The sequence below is a fragment of the Nesoenas mayeri genome (assembly GCF_963082525.1).
Source record: "Nesoenas mayeri genome assembly, chromosome: 1".
NCBI lineage: Eukaryota > Metazoa > Chordata > Aves > Columbiformes > Columbidae > Nesoenas > Nesoenas mayeri.
Genome location: NC_137541.1, coordinates 3,611,642 through 3,636,888, shown reverse-complemented (window position 1 = coordinate 3,636,888; position 25,247 = coordinate 3,611,642). Strand labels below are relative to the sequence as shown.

Sequence of the window (25,247 nt, the reverse complement as noted above, 5' to 3'; positions counted from 1 at the left end):
CTCTGCTGCCCATCTGCTGCCGCCGGCTTTGACAGCTCTGTTAACCGTGTCGTATTTAACAACTTTGCCAGCGTCTTGCATATATTTTAAAACAGAATGTGAGGACTGGATGGCTCTAGGGATCATATGTGCTACAGAGCCACACATCCCTTTGGTTCAAATCCAGCTTCTGGCACTATCCACGGCGGACTTGGGCTTTGCAAAGGTGCAGAGCACCAGGTGCTGAAGTTGATACAAGATGCAGGTGCCCAGATTCTCTGGAAACCACACTTCACATAAATCTCTTTCTCTCGTCCTGCCTCCAGCTTCCACTGCTATTTTTGTTTGCTAGTTGATTATAGTCTGGCCTGGGACAGATGTCCATAGCAAGGAAATAGCTTCTGGCATCTATCTTGGTAGGCAAACATGACTGATAACTACCTGAAAATGGTAACAGCCCTTTGGGGGCTTGTTTTGGAGAGGACGTGCAGCTGTGTGCAGCTTGGGGAGGGCAAGGGGGAGATGATGGGGACGGTTTATGTCACTTCATTTTCTGTGGCCTGAGGATCCTCAGAGACCAACTTTGCAGTAAAATTTCACAGGAAGCCAAGAATAAAAAATGACAACATCCTCTCTGCACCTCTTGGGGTGATCAGCAGGGTTGACAGTTTTAAATTAAGTCCCTGTAAAGAGCCGCAGGTGCTCTCGAAAGTGCCTGGAAAAGTTGTTAGGAAAGGGGAAAAAGAAAAGGGCAGGAAGTTGTGGGTGAGGGGATCATCCGTGGGGACGAGGTATTTTTCTGTGCTGGATCACTCTGGGAGAGAGAGCCAGTAATAAACCTGGAACAGCTAAAGGCCAGGGACAAGGACAAGGAACTAAGCACACAGATCCAAATCTGTGAGGAGCAGGATGAAATTACAGACATGATCATTCAGGTCTGCAGGACTTTCCGCCTGCTGCACAGGATGGGATGTGTTAGGAGCACGTACGGTCTCATTCTCTGGGTTGTGTAACACCAGCCTCGGCAAAAGGTGAGCAAATATCCCACATCCACCTCTTGTCTTTGCTAGATATATGCAACTGCCACTCGGTGGCAGTCTGAAAACACAGTCACATATATAAGCACCTTGATGCAGGTCCTGGTATTGCAGCTGAACACCTGTGGACACGTAAACACACATACATTCAGACAACTCATGCTATGGTGTGCTGTCATGCAGCTCCATCAGTGAGCACCAGTGCAGCATTCCACCATCTCCCTGTGCTTTGGATACCTTGTCCTCAGGCTCCCATGAGCCAAACTCTGCTTTGGGACAAAGCAGGAGGAGAGACACAGGGGTGTGAGGTGAGGAAAGAAGGGAGAAGTTGTGGAGATGGAAGAGCCGTGGGATACCCACCGTTCTCTGTGATGATCTGGGGCACCTCTTTGGCAGCTGGCGAGATGCATTGGATCTGACTGCCCACCACCAAGCCATCCATCTCTGAAAGGTCTTCAAAGGTGCAGTTGACTCCTGCTGACAGCTCGGGGACATTGTAGGTCTCCAAGACCAGCTGCAAGCAAAGATGGAGGGAGGGAAGAAGAGATAGAAAAAAAAAAAAAGAAAAGACAATACTAAGCCGAACCACAGAGCTGGACCAGCAGGAGAGAATTACACTGGAGAGGTCGGACAAAGAGCCTCTTGCTAGAGAGAGCATCCTCCTTCAACAGAAAGCAGCGATTCAGGAGAGGGATGTGTGTGCGGAGGGGGTAGGGGATGAGATGCTGATGCCAACACAAGTGGTAGGTGACTATGCAGGGACAACTGCATCCCAGTGCTGGCTGGGTCAGTGAAGAGGAGGGAGTGCTCACTATCTCTCATGCAAGTGTCAGGTTAAGCGGGGAGTCTTTGGAGCCAGCTGTGAAGACCAGGGCTTGGGTGGCCCCAAGGCACGCGGTTTCTGAGGAAGGTGACTACTACTCACAAGAGGCACTCTGCAGACTACAGAGAAACTGTAGCGCTCCAGTCTAACTCTCTACGGCCTGCTCTCCTAGCATCAGCAGATGGGGGAGCGCTCTGTCACCAAGTTCCTGTGTAAGGAGAGTCTAGTTACAGCCTTCAGTCCACCACAAAAATAAAAGAAAAATGCTGTCTCTAGAGGCACAGCAAAACTCTCCTGCCCATCCCACCAAAGATGCAGTTGGCCCTGGGGGCATGCTGTATTAGGGCTCCATACATAAAAAAAAACTGTGAAGAAGAAATTTGCCCATATTTTTGTCGTTCATAACACCCACTGGCATTGCTAACTCATTGCCCATGGTCATGAAGGAATCTTATGGCTGGTTTCCACCAAGTTCATTATTGGGAGAAGAACCCTCATAAAATACTTTGGGTTGGAAAGGACCTTCCAAGTGCATCTAGTCCAACCCCCCTGCCATGAGCAAGGACATCTTCACCAGCTCAGGTTGCTCAGAGCCCCGTCCAGCCTGGCTTTGAATGTCTCCGGGGAAGGGGCATCCACCACCTCTCTGGGAAACCTTGGACAGTGTTTCACCACCCTCATTGTAAAAAAATTCTTCCCCATGTCTAACCTGAACCTCCCCTCCTTTAGTTTAAAATCATCACCCCTTGTCCTGTTGTAACAGGCCCTACTAAAAAGTCTGTCCCTGTCTTTCTTATATGCTGTTCTGCTGCTAACTTCCCAGACCAGAGAAGGTCCTACACGGCTGTTCTCCATCACTGAGGGTCCTGCCCAACCCATCAGAATATGTCTGAACACAGACAGGCATCCTAGGCCACTTCTAGCACCTGCTGATGACCTAGTAGTTAGTATAAGTTTAGTGGTTTTGTGACCAAACACTTGACACAGACACAAATGCAGATGGTCCCCACACTTGCCTCCTCCATGAGCTATCTGAAGCCTCATTGGAGGTGACAGCTGCTGAAAGGACACACAAATGCATGCTGAAGTGTTGTTTCTACCAGCACAAAGAACAGAGGAGGTCAATCCAGGTGACAAAGCAGGAGAGGATGATAACAAAACGTAATGCTTACTGCTCCCCCCACACTGTGTTTTCCTCGCCTAGAGAAGACTTGGAGCTATTTCTTCGCACTAGGCACCACCAGAGAGAAAGGCTCAGCAGACAGGCCTGAGCCCTGGCTGACATAAAGCCTTTGTGAGAGTATGTTCATTTTCAGGTTATGAGAATGGCAATGGGAAAGGTGATTTTTTTTTGGTCTTGAATGGGGAGTAGGTAAAGCTTTGGTTATTCAGATGGATTTAGCACTCAGGCTAAATCCATTCTCCCAGCTTATTAATACACTGCTAGCAATGGAGAAGGGAAAACTATTCTGCTTAACAAACATTTAGTTCTGAGCATGGTCAATGCAGAATGTAGGTGTGCCATGCAGAAGATGACACCAATGGATAGACCAGCAGTTCTTGGCAATGAGCATCATGAGCCAGTGCACACTCTGAACAGACAAGAAGTCCTACATCCCACATGCCTGCTCTGGAGCTACTGTGACGAAGGAAGAATGGAGCCTTCCCCCAGCAAGCATCTCTTCTCAGAGATCCCAAAGCAGCAGCCCTAGACTGAAACAAAGTCAATTTTCCAAGTTCCCAAACTAAAACAGATTCAGACAAAATTTTCCAAGTCCCTGTTGGTGCCCAAAGTCTAAAAGGTTGTCTGGCCGCACAGATCCCTCCTCTTCCTCTGTGAGCAAGAACTTAATATCATTGACCCTTTGCTAGAACCCAAGTGGAATGCAGTAAGAACATCACCAGCCATATATTAATTAGTGCTCCCCTCCTAATTTCCCAAGAGCCTGTGGTGGCTCTGGATGAGCTGGCACACCAGTCTATGTGGGACTGGGCTGAGACTCACATGGAAATGTTCATGCAGATTACTGAGAAACAATCATACAATGGCAACTTCTGATCCTAGCAGCTCTGAGTTGCCTTGCCCTGCCTGCGTAACCTAGAGGTAAAGGTCTTTTATTATGTTATCAATTTAAATCGCCTTGAGCCAGCTAGTCCCCCAGGATTTATTCCAACATGAAAGGATTCAACCACTACTGAGAGAATAAGAAAAAGAAACCTTGAACTCCCAGAAGAACAAAGGACTCAAGATGTCTCAGATCAGTTTTGTTTGAAGCCTAGGAAAGTAAAGTCACAGCAAAGTTAAGAGGCTGAAACAAAGCAGCAGTGATTGGACATGCAGGCTTTGAGAGGCTGATTTCATTATTGCTGAAGAAACTCTATCACTCCAAAAACTGTCACCTGGAAGATGTCTGGCAGCTACACCTTGCACAACACCATTTAAGACCTTTCAAGGTGTGGGCCTAGTGGCTAGCTCATCTAGATATGGAGTTTTTGGGGCCTGGGTGATCACCTTAATTCCAGCCCAAACTAGTATGGCCAAAATGACAGAGCCCTCAGAGCCTGAACAAAATCAGTCTCTGCGGCTTTCTTGGAACATGTTGAGATCTCACCACATAAGGTACTGCTGTCATCCTTGGCTGCCGACTTGAGTAGCTTGAGGCAACAAAGATTAAACCTTGTGCTGAGGAAAGTCACAAGAGATAGCGTGAACATCAGCAGCCTTAGGTTCCTCTGCACAGAATCCTGCATCTCTGCTCTGCATACTTAGTGCTGTAGCTGGAGTGGGGTGGAGTTCTTTGTGGCTTAAAAAGTAGACATTTCAACCCAAGGTGATGGGAACTTGGAGCCTACTGACATAACTCATGGTATTCCTCACTAGTCCTTCTAAAAGATAATTTCTAACCATGATAATGTCCCTTGCCTGAAGTCCATGCCCAGCCAGAAGCAAAACTCTCTCCTAGGGAAGTAAACAACTACGCTGGGTGCACAAAACACTTGCAGGGCACAGAGTCCCTTCAGACCTGCCTCTGGTTACTCATAGCAAACAGGGAAGCCTCTTTCCACACTTTTAAGCAGGAGATAACCAAGGCCAAAATGTCCTCCCATAGCAAATATTTCCTCTGTGTCAGGAAAGTAGCTGGGGAAGTTAGTGGACTCTGGAGAACATCTTGCATCAGGCTGCCAGTCCTTCCCAATCCAGGTTGCACATACTTGGGTTTGTCAGATTGCATGGGCAGATTAAACCTGAGGAGGGGGGGTAAAGGATTAATATTCCTCACCAATACGTTGTACTGGGAGACAGAGATGTTGTTGGGATGCACGGTAAGCCGGACGCACTGCTTCATCTCCGAGGCGAATCTCCGAGGCTCGCTGGAGCGTTCACATCGCTCCTTCCTCGTGCACCTGGGCAAACGGGAACAGAGAGGGACACAGTTAACACAAAACTATGCTGTGATGATGAGGAGAACCCTGGGACCTGAGCTGTTCCATCACCTTTCCACAGAATCACAGAATGTTTGGGGTTGAAGGGACCTCTGGAGATCAACTAGTCCAACACACCAGCTAAAGCAGGTTCACCAGAGCAGATCACACAGGAATGTGTCCAGGCGGGTTTGAATGTCTCCAGAGAAGGAGACTCCACAACCTCTCTGGGCAGCCTGGGCCAGGCTCTGGCACCTCAAAGTAAAGAAGCTTCTCCTCGTGGGTGGGATCATCATTTTGGATGGCAAGTCAACATCATACCTTTTGCACCAGCCACAAAACCCTGCTCATGCCCTGGGGTGCTCTGACCAGTACTAGTAGCTATGGGATTGCTCAGCAGGCTGGAGAATTGCAAGGATACCATGGAAGGAGGAAGGGTGCTGGGTGAAAGCTACATCTCTTAGGTAGAATACACAGCTCTAGAGATGCTTTGTCTCTCTACCCCCATAGCTAGTATAGCGTAACCTTCCCCTGGCAGCCCTGAAAACTGTCCTGTCCAAGGGCAGTGGGACATCTTAGACAGAGATGGCCTTTTAGAGTAGTTCTGCATAGTCCATGCTCTTTGGCCTTGCTGAGGAGACTGCAAATCTACGGTGCCTCTGAGCTGCTGGAGGGAGGCAGCCTTCTCACCCCTTGCCCAGCAGCTGCTAATTAGTCCCAGGCAAGTTGAGGGTTTTTTGGCGTCTGGTTTGAAAGAGCCTGACTAGAGGTACCCAGGGTTGGAATCTTAAAAACTGTAGTGCTCCCAATTAGTGAGAGATCTGTGAAGTTGGTGGGTACACAGCACCTGAGTTACACAAGCCTACGAAGCTTTTACACCACACATTAATTATTGTTTGTGCTTTCAGCACTGTCACCATCTCTGGTTTCATTTGTTCAGTGTACACACAACCCAGTAATATGAACTAGTAGCGGTGCACCCTGTTTCAATCTAGATTTGCATTTGCTTCGCATAAAACACATCTGTATTTTACTCCACATACGCTACCAAGGCCATCACTTCAAGGAAGACATCTGCCTAGAAATCCAGAGGGTTAATACAAAAGGACAGCTCCAACTGCATGCCAATTACCTTTTGCCATTAAGCTAATGTTATGGACTTGCACAGGGTGTCTTCAATGGATTTTGTTATTAGCAGTGCAATTACCCCCCATTAAACTCAGCTATAAAGACTAAGTACGAATGTTAAATTATTCACCCACTCCCAGACTTCAGAGTCTTGGTTGTGAGAGCTACTGGAGGGTTCGCTCCAAGATCACCCCTCAATGCCTTTGCTCCCCAGAGCAGAGATTGTGCCCTTATTCGTGGGGATTTGCAGACAGGGATCTAAGGCAACACATGCAAAAGCAACCCAGTATATGGCTGATCCTGAATGTTATCAAGCTTAGGGGCTAGCCTAAAACTTTAGGACTTAGCTTCTCTCTAGTGCTGAGACTAAATAAAATGGGCGCCGCAATTTCAAACTCTAATTGCTTCATCTTTTTTTTTTGGTAGAGGAAAGATTTGTATTTCCAGTGGCAGGAATCATAAAGGGAGATCTCTGCCATTCTCAGCATGCTCTCAGTTTGCTTTGCAGATTTGAGAGCAAGAGCAGCATTGCAGCTCCCACTCTGAGTTCCCTTGGAGTCTTAATCCCATTAAGTCTCCTCTAGCGCTGCCACATGCTGGATCAGGAATTTTAAACGCGCAGTCTCCAGAGGGCTGGACGAATAGCCAGTTAACTACCCCCAAAACTGTTAAATCCCCTATCGTGGAATAAAAGCCATGGCAAAATGCTGACCTGAGATTTTTGTAACCACTTCTACAAAACTAATATGCACAGCAAACCCATCAAAGATCTGCAGGGCATGAGAACTCTTCTGAGAAGAGCTTGGAAGGAAACCCTTTTGGGCTCAGTGTTAAAACACAAATGCCTGAATTTTTCAAGATGTGATGCTATCTCCCATTTATTTCCTCCAGCTGTAGCATGACAGAAATATTTGGATTTTCTAAAATTAAATAGGCAGATACTTAGGCTCAGTTCAAGTGACAGAAGTGATAGAAGTGGTAGAAGTCATAGATGCCCCATCCCTGGAGAAGTTCAAGGCCAGGCTGGATGGGACTCTGAGCAACCTGATCTGGATGAAGGTGCCCCTGCTCATGGCAGGGGGTTGGACTAGATGAGCTTTGAAGGTCCCTTCCAACCCAAACTACTCTGTGATTCTATGACTCTAAGTGTAATAGCACAGCAGGTTGAAAACACATCCAACACAGGAGGACAACACATGGGTATAGGCTAAGCATCTAAGAACCTAGTTTGTATTCCCAATCTCATCACTGAGCAGGATTATAATAATCAACATATTATCTTGCTGTTTACTGGTCATGCACATTTAAGACATGTAACTCTTCACACCAGAAACTCACTCTATATTAGACTGATGTGTCTTATGGCCTTCATATCTATTGAAAGGTGTGTTGCTATCCAAATAATGAAACAATGAAAAATCAAACCAAACTAAGCCTGGTTTTAATATAGTGTTAAGGTTGCAATGTCAGGCTCTCAAGAATTAGGTACTGCCAGATGGAAAGTAGCTTCTGCACTCCTAAATCTGCTCCCTGCACTCACACGCTGCAAGCCAGACTTTAATTAAAGGATCACACATTATTATTCTTTTTTCTCCATGGATGACCTCAGTTCTGTCACTTCCTAAGTTTTGATTTTGACTGTCTGACTTTTTCAATGTAATTTCTCAATTTAAAACAAAAGGAGGAAAATCCCCAAAACACCCAACTGTGCCTGGTACTCGAGTTTGATGTTGAGAGAGCTCTGCTGAGGTGAACAAAACCCAGCAGGGTTCAGGCTCTGGAGTCAACATCACAGACCCCGTCCTTGAGTTGGCAGCGTAATTCATCCCAGGTAACTGATCCCAGATGCTGCATAAGTCAAGACTAAAGGAGTGGAGTTGCGTGTCAGTGGGTTTTACAGTTTTGTCTATGCAGAAAGGAGTGATGGGGGCTCTTCTCCAAGGCCTTTTGGTTTCCACCATCTCCACTGTCTTGACCACCTTATCTATTCAGAGCTGGAGCATGTGGAGCATCCTATGGGTCTGCCCAGCACCTGCAAGTGAGGTTCTTCAGATGCAAAACGTGGTGGATTCTCAGGGAGGCTGAAAAAAAGCTGCAGACCTTCTCCCTCCAGTCTTCCTCTGCACTGCCAAAAATGTTCTGCCCTCCCCCAAAAGTGGGGGGAAGCAGCAAAGAAAATTGTTTCAGCATGTGCAGAGCAAAGTATTGGCCTCCAGCACTAGCCTCTCAAATCCTTGAATGGTGTTGGCTGAAACACAGGAACAAACATGGCAAAGCACCCAGTCGATGAAGGCAGCTGTCCAGAGGGGACATCACAGCCCAAAAAGTAAGTTCAGCAAATTTTAAATACAGGCAAATGGGACTTTTAATAAGTACTTCCAGACACAAGTGCCTGCCTTAGAAAAGTGGTCACCTGGAAGGCAGCTGCCTGCAAATGGCAGCTGGACTGTGAAAGGGATAATGAAATATCCCAACCCCAGCTAATTATTTGTGTTGTCTCTGTTGAGAGTCGGCGTGTACTTTGGGCCCTGGGAAGATCGCTGTGACTCTGCTGCGCTCGCATCTGGTGCGTCTATTACAGCTTATGCAGAAAAAAAATACCTCGTACTGCCAATAACTGTCTCGCTTTAATAAAATATCAGTAACTCTAACGTGCTGGGTCTGTCAATATGCGGAGATCACTTTCCACTGCCATATAACCTAATTCAATGCTATTCATGTTATAATTAGCTAGTGCGTAACTCCTACCCAGTGGCATCGCATTACACTTAAGACACCTAAAAGAGCATATTCCTCTCCTGAACTTATTTGCATAAGATTATGGTGCAGACACAGCGCTTCGCTGTACGTCTTAATAACACCTGCTGTACGTCTTAATAACACCTGCTATTTCATTATCAGCTGCATCTCTAACAATCACAAGCATCCTGCTACTGTCCAAACCATTAGTACGAACACTAAGAAACTGGTCCTACCGCTGAACCATGAGGAATGTTATTTCCTCCTCATCTCCCATTAAGAATAAACACCGCTAACACTAACCCTCTGTTCACCATCCACTAACCAATTATTTTAATAGTGTTAAATTAATACTTTGTGCTTCTATAGCATCTCTCATCTGAGGATCTCAAAGGGCTTTGCCTGGAGCTAATTAAACTTCACAACACCTTTGTGAGGCTGAGACATTACCTTGCAGAGACAAAAGTGAGACTTAGACACATGCCTGTCAGAGAGCAGAGCAAAGCCCAGGTCTCCTGAGGATGAGATGAAGACCCTGGTTTGGAACTCAAAAGATCATGATTAAATCTCAGGTCTGCCATTCTGGACCTAAAGCAACCTGCTCAGGCCACATTCTGTAAAGACCATCTGCAGCAGGGTGAAGTGCTATTCCACCTCTGCAGCAAGATGCTGAGGGCTCTTCTGCCTTGCTAGGGCATGGTCAAACCAAGCCCAGACTCACTCCACCACCTCCAGGATTTGTCCCTAAATGTTCAAGGTTAGGAGGGTTAATCTCAAGCCCGGAAAATTTTGGAGAGCCTGAGCACAGACCAAGAGGTCCATGGACCTGGACAGACCAGGTACAAAAAGGGTCAAGCAGGGTGGCTATAGAATCATAGAATAGTTTGGGTTGGAAGAGACCTTCCAAGCTCATCCAATCCAACTCCTGCCATGAGCAGGGACATCTTCAGCAGCTCAGGTTGCTCACAGCCCCATCCAGCCTGGCCTGGGATGTCTCCAGGGATGGTTCATCCACCACCTCTCTGGGCAACCTGGGCCAGGCTCTCACCACCCTCAGTGTAAAAAATTTATTCCTCATGACTGGCCTGAAAGTCCCCTCTTTTAGTTTAAAACCATCACACCTTGTCCTATCGCTATAGGCCCTGATAAAAAGTCTGTCCCCATCTTTCTTGTAGGCCCCTTTTAAGTATGGAAAGGCACAATAAGGTCTCCTTGGAGCTTCTGTTCTCCAGCTGAACACCCCAAGTCTCTCAGCCTGTCCTCCCAGCAGAGCTGTTCCAGCCTCGGATCATTCCTGTGGCTCCTCTGGCCCCTCTCCAGCAGGTCCATGTGTGTCCTGTGCTGAGCATCCAGAGCTGGACCAGCACTGCAAGGGGGTCTCACCAGAGCAGAGCAGAGGGGCAGAGTCACCTCCCTGCACCTGCTGCCCACGCTCCTTGTGGTGCAGCCCAAGATACAATTGGCCTCTGGGCTGCAAGCGCACATTGCCAGCTCGTGTCCAATCTTTCATCCACCAGCAGTGCCCTATCTGCAAGCTCTTTGTTTTTGCTGCGCACAGTGTGGAAAAACAATCATGCTACTGCAGGGTTGCCATCCTAACAGAAGGCATGTGTGCCATGTGCACGCTTTCACTCGCCTTTGCCTCTCAGTCAAGACACATCTCCACCATCCTGTTGTAGAAAAATAACTCAGAGGTGCTCAGAGGTTGGCAGAGCTGCAGATGCTCTTAGGACCTGAGCCAGAGCACCCCTGCAGCTCTGCAGCTCCTATTTCTTGCACCAGGATGGAGACACACACTGCACAGAGACTTTTACAGACCAAAGTCTTCATCCCTCTGCCTGGTTAGTCATTAGGGACAAACTACTTCACCGTCCCATGAGCTACAGGCTTTCCCCTTAGTCATACCTGCCACCAAGGCAGCCCTTAGTATAGCTTTTGAAGACAAATTAAATGCATTTAACAGGCACAATGGCTCTTGTGCCCGGCCTTTCTAGTCGTAATTATTTTCTAAGACATGTAAAACACTGATAAGATCATCCAGTGGGTTTTCTCTTATAATTTGGACTTGCAGGGTGGGAGGCGCTCAGCTGCTCCACAGACCCAGGCGGTGCCCCTGGGGCCACAAGGCTTTGGGGAAAGGTGGAAAGTTGTTCTGCTAATTCACACCATTAGCCAGATCTGGTGTTCTCTGCTGGAGACCAAACTAACTGACACCCTGGGTGGACTAAATAGACAGAGACAAATAATCCTGGGAGGAGAAAACCAAAGAGAAAGTTGCTCCAAATCATTTTTCCTTTTCTTTTTTAGGAGGTGGAAACAGTACAGTCAGAAAAACAGCATATACTCCTGACTAAGTCTTTCCTTGTTTACATGCACAACTGTTGAAAAGCAAGATTTTGATTCTCTGTTTTCTTTTGTTGTTGCTGTTCTTCTTCATTTTCCCAGAAGCAGACTAAAGTATCGAAATTTTATTACACACAAAAAAGCCAGTTTTCTGGCAATGGAGAAGGTCTTATCTGCAATTTTGTCAATTAAAAACAATTTCCAAGACATAAGAGTGGTGATTGGATCTGATCAGAAATTGCTGCTCAGAACAGAGGGCCTTTTCTTTCTTTTTTTACAAATGGCAATTAGCACATTATACAATATTTTATTCAGTATATAAAAAAAATCTTACCATTAAAAAAAAATCCCAGAAATAAAATCCAAACAAATATATATATATATATATATATATATTATTTTTTTCTGGAAAAAACTCACCATTTCGTGCACAACAGTTTTCTTTTGACTGTTTTTGCATTGCAAGACTCACAATATAGCCAGTGATGTGGGTTTGAAGGGAAGAAGAGGGACATGAAGTAGCTGTATTTGATGCCAAAAGTAGGGGGGGCAGTGATGTGAGAGACAGCTCAATAGTTTGGGTCAGCTCAGCAAACCGAAATTACACCTTTCCACCATCTCCAAACAGGTAATTTGCGGGCATGGCTGTTTTGCAAAAGGTTTTGACATTTCAGCTTTCCTTTCTGATTCCAAAAGGTGACATTTCCTGCAGGGGACAAATTCACTCACCCTGTGACAGAATAATCACAGCCACCCTTTCCTTACACCTTCCCACCAGCGCTGGTGAACTTGAGGTGGCAGATGGGAACCAGTGCAGACCCCATTGACAGGAGCAAGGATTGGCCACCAGGGCCGGATAGGACATTTTGACGGGATACAGGCTCCATGTCGGGACCCCCATTCACCTCTCCAATCTGTTCAACTTGAGGCATTTTGTTGTGGTGTGGGGTCACTCACACCAAGGTCCTCACCTTGTGCAAGATGGAGATGTTGCCCCATCCTGTTCATCATCCTTTCCCAGTTCTGTGGGTTTTTTTGCTTAGACGCAGTGTGCCATGTTTTTCTCATGTCTCTTCAGCTCTTCCCCTTAAATTCATCCTGGTTTTTGGTCCTGCCTTCTTCTCAGGTTGTCTGTCTGTCTCCTTTATTTTTATCACCAGGGTTGTCATGTGTCTCCTAATCTCCTCATGACCCATCAAAAGAAAATATGATACGCGGAAAGAGAACATGGGAGTGGATGGAGAAAGGATGGGGACATGGGGACTGGGAGGAGAACAAAGGGACCGGAGGCCAGCTTGCATGTCCCAAACTCTCTATGAGGACAGAGATGTGCAGGGCTGGTGTGCACACCCACATGGTCAGAGCCACAAGGACCAACGCCTCTTCCCATGATTCACAATCTGATCTTTCCGCCACTTCTAGTGGTCTCCTTGCCCAGGCATGTTAGACAGATACATCCAAGGAGGAAGTTCAGGAGAAGGGTAGAGGGGATAAAGGGAAACTTTCAAGGAAATCTTATTCACGTCTCAATTTGAAGACCCAGGTGGTCCCAGCCATCCTGAAGCAAGACAGGGCAAGTGCCTTACTAGCACAAACACTGCACAGGGGATTGCCCAAGACTCCCTGTTCCTGCTGTGCCCAAAGTCCTTGCTCAGAGGGCGGAGGAGATGTGTACTCATCGCAGGGCCTATTGCGATAGGACAAGAGGTGATGGTTTTAAACTGAAAGAGGGGAGATTCAGGCCAGTCATGAGGAAGAATGCTGTATACTGAGGGTAGTAAAACACTGTCCCAGGTTGGCCAGAGAGGTGGTGGATGCCCCATCCCTGGAGACATCCCAGGCCAGGCCGGATAGGGCTCGAGCAACCTGATCTGGGTGAAGATGTCCCTGCTCATGACAGGGGTTGGACTGGATGAGCTATGAAGATCCCTTCCAACCCAAACTATTCTATATGATTCTGTACTCGAAAAACAGCCAGGTAGGTCAGCGATGTCTTTTGCAAGGTGGTCAGCAGAGGGAGCTCAGTGGAAGCCAAGTGCAAACGCTCCTTATGGCATTTTCAGGCAGGGCTGGGGACAGGAGCCTGGGAAAGGGACTGCAGGACACAGAGAGTCATTCATTTCCAGGAGGCTCTGGAGATTCAAGCTATCTGGCTGTGATGGCCTGAATCAGCCTCATTAGTCTGGTCCCTCTTTCAGGATGGGATGCAATATGACAGCTTCATTTTTTGTTAGGGAAAAGTTTTTGGTTTCCCAATTGGAAAGAAGGATGAGACAAGAAAAGAGCAATTAAAGGGATCTGGGGACTTAATAAGAGGTTTGTTTTAGCCAAAGTCTGACCAAAGTGTAGAGTGAGCTTTATGTCTCCCAAGATGGTTTTATCGCAAGCGAGGAGCAAGGCTGGGGAAGAAGGGAGCAGCTGAAATTTGCCTTTCCTTCTGCCTGAACCAAAGCAATTTTCTGGCTGGAGTCAGGAAAAGGAAGGAGATTCAGTCCCACTCACATGTAAAGTTTAAGGTCAGTTTTAGCAATGTTTTGACATTTCCAGGTTCCCTTGAGGTCCTAGGAATAGGAATGCCATAAATGTCGAGATGTAGACATAATTGACCTTAAACTTTATGTGGTGATGTGGTGAATAGCCATCCATCCCTGTCTCTTCTTCCTGGCGCCCAGATTGCTGAAATTTAGCTCTCCATGGCATCAAGGAGTTAAATTTTATCCACTGCCTGGGATACTCCGTTCGGGCCAGAAAGGCAGGAGATGCTGCAGGGAAAAAAGGGCAAATCCAAGCTGAGATCATGCACAGGATCATTCCTGAGAAAACTGTCCTGGCGATGTGAAGAGGGGAAGCTTTCTCAACAAAATTATATGCACCAGAAGAAAGAGTTGGACCCTTGTTTTCATCTTTGGCTCTAACCAGAAACAGGCCCACCTCCCCAAGAAATCTGCTCTTTGGGCATCAAAGATGTGCATTGGGCAAAGATGGGAAAAAGGCCACTGGAGTGACTGGGGGAAGTCAAAGCAGTGTGGGTTTTTTAAAGTGGTGGCGTTTGGCAATTCAGAAAAGCTGAAATCCTCTCTTTGGAGCTTTGCATCTTCCCAGGGCAATTTTTCAGGGGCCACAAACCACTAAAAGTTTCAGAGCACTAACCAAAGCTCATTCCAATCTCTGCCCTTTCCTATGTCCCAGCAGGGACAGCCCTGGGGTGAAAGACCAGAAGTTTCCCCCATCCTTGGGCTGCAGTTTGGGGAAGGAAATGCCACCCTGCCAAAGCTGCTGCTTCCCCCTGCAATCCTGCCTGCCACCATCAACCCTGTCACTTCGCCAAATAGACTAAGGATGCTAATTGCTCTGCCTGCTAATCTATTCTAATGCATGGTAATAGAAGCCGAGTTTCTGCCCTGATAACTCTCCCGGCTTATGTTGCAGAACAGCAAACCCACCGCCTGCCCGTTATCTCTGTCCCCAGGTGGGATCCTCCCTCTATTGCAGCAATTGAATGAGCCCACCCCTGGAGCCCCGCGGGGCGTGGGTGCAAGGGATTTACTCCTCCGTCTCCCACCCTACAAAGCCAGGCACTCCATAAACATCATCCCTCCCCACTCCTTTGAGCGATTTCATGCCCCTTCCCCTTATCCCCCTCCCTAAGTTTCCAGAGCTGCAGATTGTCTTGTCCATGTTAATCTTGCCTGGGGGGGTCCTAGTTTGATCCATCAAATGCAAGCAGCTCCCCCAACTGTGAACAAAGGTTCAGAGGTGGCCTAAGGACCACACCAGCTCATGCACTGCTGGGGTGCAGCCACAGAGAAGTGATTTGTGTGTACACGTGTGTGCCACTGTAGACAGATCCCTGATGAGCATTTTGATGGCTCATTCAAGCCTGAGATGAACAGAACCATTTTACATGCAAATCCCTGGAAACTTGGAGCCTTTGTCTGATGAAGAATTGGAAATTGTCTGCTGGCACAAGGGGAGGAGAGTGTGGAAATGAAGGAGGGGTTCTGTGGAAGGTGGTGTGGAAATTCAGCCGGTCCTGCTCAGCACTACAGAAAGGCTCCATTCCACTCATGACAGCCATTGTGTTCAGAGACACCTCAAAAAGCCCCAACAAGCTCTGCAGCATCACTCAGCCTCCAGGCCTGAACAATTTTGCAGTGAGGACTTGGCTCGAGGTGGGTCCCAGCCCCTGGCTGCAGGTGCATGTGCCACTTAAACTAAAGGAGGGAGATTCAGGCTGGACATGAGGAAGAAATTTTTACAGTGAGGGTGATGAAACACTGGCCCAGGTTGCCCAGAGGTGTGATGGATGCCCCATCCCTGGAGACATCCCAGGCCAGGCTGAACAGGGCTCTGAGGAACCTAATCTGGGTGAAGATTTCCCTGCTCATGGCAGGGGTGGCACTGGATGGGCTTTGAAGGTCCCTTCCCACCCAAACTGTTCTATGATTTCAGTCTGGGGAACTTTACTTTCATTGTCTTCAGCTTCCATCGAGACCCACGCCATGAAGCTCAGCTGCCCTGACAAACATCGGCATTTGTTAATTCCCATATGACATTGAACACCTGAAGCAATGACCAGCCACCATTGTGCTGGAAACCCACAGGTCCCTGGAAGAAGCCAATTCCCCACTGTAGAAGCAGTCTGAAAAAAAGCCAACATGTGTTTGACATATAGGAGGATGGGTCCATCCTGCCTTCATCCACTGACCCTTTCTGACCTCCTGTAAGGGTCAAACACACAAGGAAAGGACATCTCTGAAGCTGCAGGGTCTCTGCTATGCTGTCACTTAAATCACAGCCCTCTCACTCCTTTTGTTGCTGAACTAACCAGGCACAGCGCAAGCCTGGAAGGCAAAGGCAGAAGGAGAATCTCAGAGCACAAAATCACAAGCAGCAGGCAGGACTCAAGCCAAAGGCACATATATGAACTGCACTCAGTCCGGGGTGCTGAGGTGGTCTATGAGAAAGAAATCACAGGAATCTGCCTGGCACTGACTTTTGCCACCTGCCCATAAAAGACTGAGTTTGAAATTAAGATGGAAAAACCTCTGAGGTTTCAGCTGAAGGCTACCTGAGTAATACAAGTTTTTGTCTCTGAGGAGGTAGTAAAATAACTTTCTCAGCACCGAATTCACTTATAGTCATTTTAAAGAAAATTTAAAAAGAAGAAAGCAAGAGAAAAAGAACAAGGTTCCTAGATAAGGCAAGTAATTAATGAACAAAATTACTTTTCCCAGAGAGTATCCTATCATGGCGCTTCCTATTCTTGCTAATAATATTTGTGAGTGTCTTCCCCAGAACCCGGGCAGATAACACCTACGCTCTCCCGCGCTCCTACATGCTCTCCTCTGCACGGGCTGATGCAAATAATTTGTTCAAAGAGGATGAAGCTCTTTGTTCATGGCCTGATTCAGATGCCTGGGAACATCATCCCTGAATTCTTTGTGGGAGCTTCTCTTGAGTAACTCCAGGGAAATATATTTGGTCTTTTCCCTATCACGACAACGCAAATGCCAAGTATCTGTTGGTGAAGATGATAAGAGATGTCCATGCCTCCAGAAGGGTAAAATTTGGGGTATGTTGCTCAGAAATCAAAGCTAATCAACGGTCCTGAGGTTTCCCCATGAACTGCCACCAAGTCTGCAGTGAGACCCAGGAATCTTAAAAATGGCTGAGAGGCTTTGATGCCACTTCAGCCTCACTTCTTAAAGGACAAAGGACAAGAAAACTACAATTGAGGAGCACAGCATCTGTGTTCAGGTATTGCGGGAAGGTTTGGGGAGCCACGAGAAGTACACTGTACAGGATCCCCCGTTTATACAGACACTGAATCACTTGCAGGCTCAGCCAGCATGTAATTTAATTGCTCTTTTGCTGTTAGCATCTGCTATTCTGACTTGGAGAAGCATAGCAAGAAGAGAAAATATTTTCACAGGATAGACTCATGGGGCTTTAACACTGTTTATCAAAATCCCCCACCTCTAGAAACCCCTTGTCCCAAATACTTTTACCCAGGAATGTGCAGGGCATAGGAGACCTCACTGAGTTTCTCAAATCAGGCTCTCCCTCCCTACTGCTCCTTTTGACCTTCATCAATATCTCCTTTGTCACATCACTCTTCAGCTTTTCCCCTTCCCTCCTCCTGCCCATGTGCATCCATCCATCTGCCCATGTCCCCCGGCAGCAGAGCCAACAGACAATGACGTGTGCTGGAGCTCTGGTGTTTGCTGCTGGCAGAGACTGTTCTTCCCTTCAGGCCAAAACTTTCCCCATGCTTTGCAGCAGTACAATTATTATAGAAGCCTGAAAAAAACCCCACAGGATAACACAAAGAGATTTGCATCGAGTCCTCATTACTGTGCAGTCCTCAAAAGGAAGGTCTCTGGCTGCCTTGTGGCTCCTGTTGGAGAAGAGAGACACTCCACACCGAGAGTGAAGCCTCACTGAGGAAAAATAAGCTGAGGAACGTCTTAGCCTAGGCTTGGCTTTCTCTGAGGGGAAGCCATATGAGGAATGGCTAAAGTCACTTGGCTCATTCAGCCTGGAGGAGTCTGAGAGGAGAGCTCATGGGGCTGCAGCTTCATCACAAGGGGAGCAGGAGGGGCAGGGCTGAGCTCTTCTCTTTAGTGACCAGTGACAGAACCCCAGGGAATAGCAGAAAGATGTGACAGGAGAGGGTCAGTTGGACATGAGGAAAAGGTTCTTCACCCAGAGGGTGCTGGAGGACTGGAACAGGTTCCCCAGGGAGGTGTCACAGCCCCAAGCCCAACAGTGTTAAAGAAGAAACTGGACAATGTCCTCAAACACATGGTGTGAATTTTGGGGTTGTTGTGTGCAGGGACAGGAGTAGGACTTGATGATCCTTGTGGGTCCCTTCCAACTCAGGACATTCCATGATTCTATGAAATCACTGTGATGGGATTTGCTTCCTGAAGAGACAGGTACCAAAGCAATCTCACCAACCCCACTTGGACTATGAAGTTCCCAATCCATCTCTAGGGCATTTGTTTCTTCAGAGCAAGGAAAAACCACAGGTTGAGCTGCATGCCCAGCCTTCAGCAGGCGAACTGTATTGTAAGTCATAAATAAAGGATAAAATGTGCCTACATAGTAGTTTCCAGGCCCTCATATGACTGATGCACAGGCTATCAGAGCTAGAGCTTCCCAGCTACATAAGTCAGCATTTCACTTCAACACTGACCCAAATAGCAGTAAAACTCCTACTCAAAGTATGCCTCGTCCTGACTTTCACAGCTCATCCACATCATGCAGTAGAAAAGGGAATGTGAGGGGCAATGGAACAAGAGGAAGAAGAGATCAAAATGGATTTTAATCTTAGTCTGCCCAAGCCTGCTTCAGTCAAAAAGTCAGAAAACAAGCTCAGTTGCCATCTTCCTAAGCCTCTTCTCCCAGATGAACAATAAGGGCCACAATCAGGCAGCCAGGGGTCCCTCTAAAGTGTTTGCCCACCCAGCAAGGACAGCAAGCTGGCTCTGGAGAGAAGATTGAAGTTGAGCAAGGGTACGCCCAGAGCCAACCCATAAGAAACAAGAGGCCCAGGGCTTCAGACCACCTTAAAAATGATCCCTACCTCAACCATCTGCTGGTTTAAGCCAAAGGAGGTCCTCAGGTATTATTCTCCTAAAACATACGTGTTGCTCGTAGCCTAGTCTGGCTCATGCCACCATGCCTGTCCCCCACACTGTGAGGCACAGGAAAACACTCCCTGACCTGAGGCTTTGCTGGGGATCTCAGTTAATCCTCCAGCTGCAAGGAAAAGGCTGTCAGCACGTGATGTATGAATTTTCCCTCATCCATGCATGGCTGGAAGGGATGAGTTAAATGCTGAAAAATTGCCGTGGTGCTATGAATGACCTCCGGCAGGCTGGGTTGTCAGACGCACGGCAATAGAGTCATTTATTATACATTCCAGGTGTCCATCTCCCGCACAGCCTTTCCTAGTTTCCTTCCCTTTAAAAGAATGTCGTTTCTGGAAAAAACGAACATAGTGATTCTCTCTGAGCCATTCTGAGACTACTGGGTGTGCAGGATGGCCAGGTGGTGCTGGTGGCTGTGATGGGAGTCACCACAAGAAGCTATTATTTCTTCTGGCTGTGACAGGGTAGAGCAATGCTCTGACACAGGCTGTGAAGCTGAGATTACATAATCACAGAATCACACAGAATGTTAGGGTTGGAAGGGACCTTGAAAGCTCATCCAGTGCAATCCCCCCACTGGAGCAGAAACACCCAGATGAGGTTACACAGGAAGGTGTCCAGGCGGGTTGGAATGTCTCCAGAGAAGGAGACTCCACAACCTCCCTGAGCAGCCTGGTCCAGCAATCTGTCACCCTCACCATGAAGAAATTTCTTCTCATATATAAGTGGAACCTCTTCTATTTCTGTTTGCATCCCCTTGTCTTACCATTGGTTGTCACTGAGAAGAGCCTGGCTCCATCCTCGTGACACTCAACCTTTATATATTTATAAACATTAATTAGGTCACCCCTCACTCCTCCAAACTAGAAAGCCCCAGCTCCCTCAGCCTTTCCTCACACGGGAGATGCTCCACTCCCTTCAGCATCTTTGTTGCCCTGCGCTGGACTCTCTCCAGCAGTTCCCTGTCCTGCTGGAACTGAGGGGCCACAACTGGACACGATATTCCAGGTGTGGTCTCCCCAGGGCAGAGCAGAGGGGCAGGAGAACCTCTCTGACCTACTGACCACCCACTTCTAATCCACCCCAGGTACCATTTGCCTTCCTGGCCACAAGGGCCCAATTCTGGCTCATGGTCATCCTGCTGTCCCCAGGACCCCCAGGTCCCTTTCCCCTACACTGCTCACTGATCATTCCCCAACTTATACTGGAACCTCGGGTTGTTGTGATACTGTGGATCCTGGGTGGGTGGGTGATGGGAAAGGGATGGGGATGCTGAAGAAGGTAGGAATTCAGGTGTAGTTTCATGGTATTACCTCTCATGCATGATCCACCCATATGAGACACTTCTTCTCCCACTGTGATATTATGTGATGGACAAGACCCCAACTATATATACAAAGAGTAAGAGAGTCCTACTAGACTTGGAGTCCTTCAGAATTAACCCTATAATGTTCAATCCAGAATCCTGGATTCAAACAATGCATCTTATGGGTTGGTTGCAGGACTCAGGTTTTTAGTTACATCTGGAAGGGAAACAATAGTCTGGCACTGTGCACTGCAGAAAGAGGCAGTAGAAATGGAGATGATAGTGTGTTTGTGCTCTTACATGGGTTGTAAAACAGAGTAAGGATGCTTTGAGATAGCGTGGTTGGATCCAGAGTCAGGCTTATGCTCTGCATATAGACAGATGGTGACATAGAAATGTCTAGGTTACATAAAGGGTAGACTTGGCAATAGGCTGAAGTGCATTAAGCCCCACTTAAATGATCCTGCTTCAACCTGCACAACTTACTGAGGGAAAGAAGAAGTCGGGACATCAGCTAGGGGGACATCCTCATTTATCCTTGACCCACCAGAGAGTGTTCAGAGGGGGGCCACGAAGTTGGTGAAGGGTTTTCTCTGACAGGAAGCCATGTAAGGAGTGGCTAAAATCACTTAGTTTGTTTAGCCTGAAGAAGAGGACACTGAGGCAAGACCTTATCACAGTCTACAGCTTCCTCATAAGGGGAGGAGGAGGGGCAGGCGCTGATCTCTCTGATGATCAATGATACAACCCAAGGGAATGACAGAAAGATGTGCCAGAGGAGGTTCAGGTTGGACATTAGGATGAGGTTCTTCACTCAGAGGGTGCTGGACACTGGAACAGGCTCCCCAGAGAAGTGTCACAGCCCCAAGCCTGACATTGTTCAAGAAGAGACTGGACAACGTCCTCAGACACACGGTGTGAACTGTGGGGTGTCCTGTGCAGGGACAGGAGTTGGACTCGATGATCCTTGTGGGTCCTTTCCAACTCAGGACATTATACAACTCCATGAGAAAGCAAAAACCTTCACCACTCAGACACAGTGTGGGTCTGGGCTCCACTTGTGCAGAGAGCTGCTGAGCTCAAGATGTCTCTACTCCTGATCATGCAGACATCTCGGTGTTGGTGGAGGCTTGGACCAGCATTTATCTCAGACTGCAGATGTATCCTCAGGAGCATGGGTAGGCTGGCAGAGCCAGGAGACAAAAGTGCTTGGTGCAGGCCCCAACCCACCCCTTCCCTGCCTTCTACATCCCTGCAACTCAGGGTGTTAAGCATCATTTGAATCCGGTGCAGGGCATGAGGTGAAGGTGTTATTATTCAAGCCACTGGTTCCAATGAGATTATCCAGTCTAATGGAGCAGCTTGCATGGACCTCCTCTAAGCCTGAATTTTCACTGTCAGAGAATCCCCAGTCAAGTGGAAAATTAGAAGGAGAGGGGAAGAGGGGGTTGTGGAAGGGGGAATGAAGGGGATGATTAAGTTCTCTAGAAATTAATTCATAACTAGGGAAATGGAAATAATAACTCCCCAAGCCAATGGATGATCCCCAGCAAACACATTTCAATTTGGAAGACAGCTTTGCTGCTGTTGCATCGTTTGCTTTCTGGCTCACGCTGTTTCATTGATTTAGTTTTCCACCCAAGGTGTTGACTTTGTCCTCAGATTGTGGCTTCTGCTTTCAGAGCCCCCTCGATACCCCTGGCTGCCCAACCCACAGCACCCAGCACTGGGCATGTCCAATGGACACTACCAGATGGAAGTGAGGGTAGAGCTACAGTAATGCACTGAGGAAGAGACTGAAGAAAAAGGGAAAAAAGTATGAAAGGAAGGATCTCCTTTTTTAGTCCTTTTCTTTTTTTTTTTTCCCAGAAAGAGATCCCAGCACTCAACAGGTTTAGAAACTCTTGTGCAAAGCATACATGCTGTCTTGACGGACCTCACAGGCAGCACCAGCCTCCTACAACCTGACATCAAAAGATGCATGTCTCTAAATCTGTCTTTGGTATATTGTGATCCCACACACTGTCCAAGGGCAGGACAGGATTTGGTCAAAGCCTCTAGACTGTCAAATCTGCAACAATGAGTTTTTTGGGTGAAACAGCTTCTAAACACAGTTGTATATTCAGTTCAGAGACAGCAAGGCTCAACTCATCACAGAATCATAAAATAGTTTGGGTTGGAAGGGACCTTCACAGCTCATCCAGTCCAACCCCTGCCATGAGCAGGGACATCTTCACCAGCTCAGGTTGCTCAGAGCCCCGTCCAGCCTGGCCTGGGATGTCTCCAGGGATGGTTCATCTACCACCTCTCTGGGTAACATGGGCCAATTTTATCACCCCCAGCATAAATAATTTCTTCCTCATGTCCAGCCTGAATCTCCCTCTTTTAGTTTAAAACCATCAACCCTTGTCCTACCATAACAGGCCCTGCTCAAAAGTCTGTCCCCTTCTTTCTTACTGTCCTCTTTTAAGTCCAGAAAGGCCGCATGGAGGTCTCCCAGGAGCTTCTCTTCTCCAACTGAACACCCCAGCTCTCTCTGCCTGTCCTCATAGGATAGGTGTTCCATCTCTCTGATAATAATACTAATAATAATAATAATGCATTAATAACCCTCATAATTTAACAGCAGCATCATATATAGCAGCTTTGTCTACAATTGTGTGAGATATCCCACTGTAGGCTCATAAATGGAGTCCTCTGGCCTGACTCCCAACAAACCATGTCCATCACTGCCAGATCTGTTGCCCAAGCACTGCATGGACCTGCGAAATGGCAAAAGAACAAAACAGAACTTTTGGCCCCAAGATGGGGCATAACTGGATACCAGTTAATGAACAAAGAGGCTGGGGCATGCAGGCTGAACTGCAGTAAGGGACGGTGGATCTCCAGCAGTGATGGGTTCCTGGGCACAGAGCTCCGCTCAGCTGCTTGGCAGGGTTTGCACACACGTGCACAAACAACCGCCCCGAAACAGCCTTGAAATGCGGCTGGAGAGAGTTAACAATTGTTTACCTGATTCCCCAGTGCTCTTCGGTAAAATGTTAGTGCTTCCCAGAGGCACGAAATATAATTTTGCCTTAAAGGTTAATAGTATTCTGCTCACTGAGGAAAGAAACGAGTGCTTGAAAAGCTCTTTCATTAGGATCTCAGCCCATTGCACTTCAGGTGGTACCCAGGGCTCTGACCACCACGGGGAGCTGGACCAAGTCTGCTCTCCCTCTCCTCCTGCCTGCAAAGCCAGCATCAGCGGCTCTGTTTGCAGGAAAGATCTCTTTCCAGAGGTTCAGAAGTTTCTAGCACTGAATTTAAATTAAAAGCGATACCCATGACCTTGGGCAAGAGGGAGACCCTTACTTATGAAATGCAAGTGATGTTTCCCTGGGTTTTGGGGGAGGTTTGTTAGCATTGCTAACAATAACTGCACCAAAACAGAGGGGAAAAAATAAGCCCAACCTTTGTGGCAGGAGGTAAAGCTGAGAGTCCTCTGCAACCAGAGAGTTGCCTGGAAAAACTGCCCTGAACAAGCCCCCACCTCTCTGAGTCACTGATCCTCTCCAAGCACACCCCAACTTTTGGGGTACAGTGCCCTCCTGCTGCAGAGCGGAGGATGCATCCACAGTTGCCAGTTTTTGATGAGGAAGCCATGACCTTTATGTGCTTCAGGCCTCTCCCAGAAGAAGAGGATGCTGGAAAACAAGGCTGCTCCTAGTTTATGTGTAAATATTCCAGGTGCTGTGATCCACTTGCTTTCTGCAACCACAGTGGCTTTAGCTCAGCTCTAGACTTCCCTCATCAAAGAACATCTGCTCAGACAGACACTGCCTGGGTCCTCCTGGGTTGTGAGAAGCATCTCACAGTGTCTTGCTATTGTCTGTGAAATCTGTTTGAGGATGGGTTGTTCTGGTCCCTGGCTGGAGCAGAGTGTGCTGTGCATGGGCTTGCTCACATCCAGTCTGCCCTTGCTCATGGCAAGGGATTGGACTAGGTAACCTTTGAAGGTCCCTTCCAACCCAAACTACTCTATGATTCTGTGATTCTGTAATTTTATGAACCAGGACTGACAGTCGGATGCTGAGGGATGATGAGCTCTTGGTGCATCTCTCTTCAGACTCTCTTCCAAACATGGACTGGTAGATCAGCTGCAGGGACATGAGGCTGACCTGAGTGAATTCAAGCTTGTGCTTTAATGAGAGTGTGTGAGTTTGCAACACAGTTCAGCTCGATGAACTTGAGGGTCTTTTCCAACCAAAACGATTCTATGATTTCAACACACACAAGACCCAGAGGCCTTCTGCTTCAGTCTTGTTCCTGGTCTTTGCTGCACCCTGGTCCCAAAGTCCTGGCCTGGGCTTAGCATCAGTTACAAAGCAGCCTGATGGTTGCCCTTTGCCGAGCTGTTAGCCATGGACATAAAGGCAGAACACTCACTGAGACAAATAGAAAATACAGGGCTCTTCTCCAAACTCCGTGTCTCCAAGACTGATGCGGGATGCAATGCCAGCACAGTGTCTCCTGAGCCTCCCAGCAGATCCATCACCTCCCCCGATGGCTCAGGAGAGGATGTGAGCCACAAAAGGCAGCAGAAAGCTAATCCGTTTGCTGTATAAAACAGCCAATAATATGCAGGACATTTCCTATTAACCACCACACATCCAGACAATTACTCTGATTGATTCCAATCAGGTTTTACACTGTGCTTTATCCATCAGCACAAAGCTTCACTGCCTGTTAATATCATGGGGCAAACCATTCTTAATGGAGGCTGCCAAACAGGACAGCGTCAGCATTAGCAGTCACAAGAATTGATGAAG

At 47.6% G+C, this 25,247-nt stretch overlaps 1 protein-coding gene across 1 annotated transcript in view; it reads right to left on the bottom strand.

Moving 5' to 3' along the window:
- Nucleotides 1-25,247, bottom strand: part of PLXNA4 (plexin A4) — a gene marked incomplete at its 3' end in the record, with an annotated part of 457,578 nt that overhangs the window by 111,248 nt on the left and 321,083 nt on the right. Inside the window, exons 5-6 of the mRNA XM_080363684.1 lie at nucleotides 5,121-5,244; nucleotides 1,377-1,530 (exon numbers count right to left, since the gene is read on the bottom strand). Of these exons, the coding sequence (XP_080219810.1) occupies nucleotides 1,377-1,530; nucleotides 5,121-5,244 (278 nt within the window). The remainder of the gene's footprint in view (nucleotides 1-1,376; nucleotides 1,531-5,120; nucleotides 5,245-25,247) is intronic.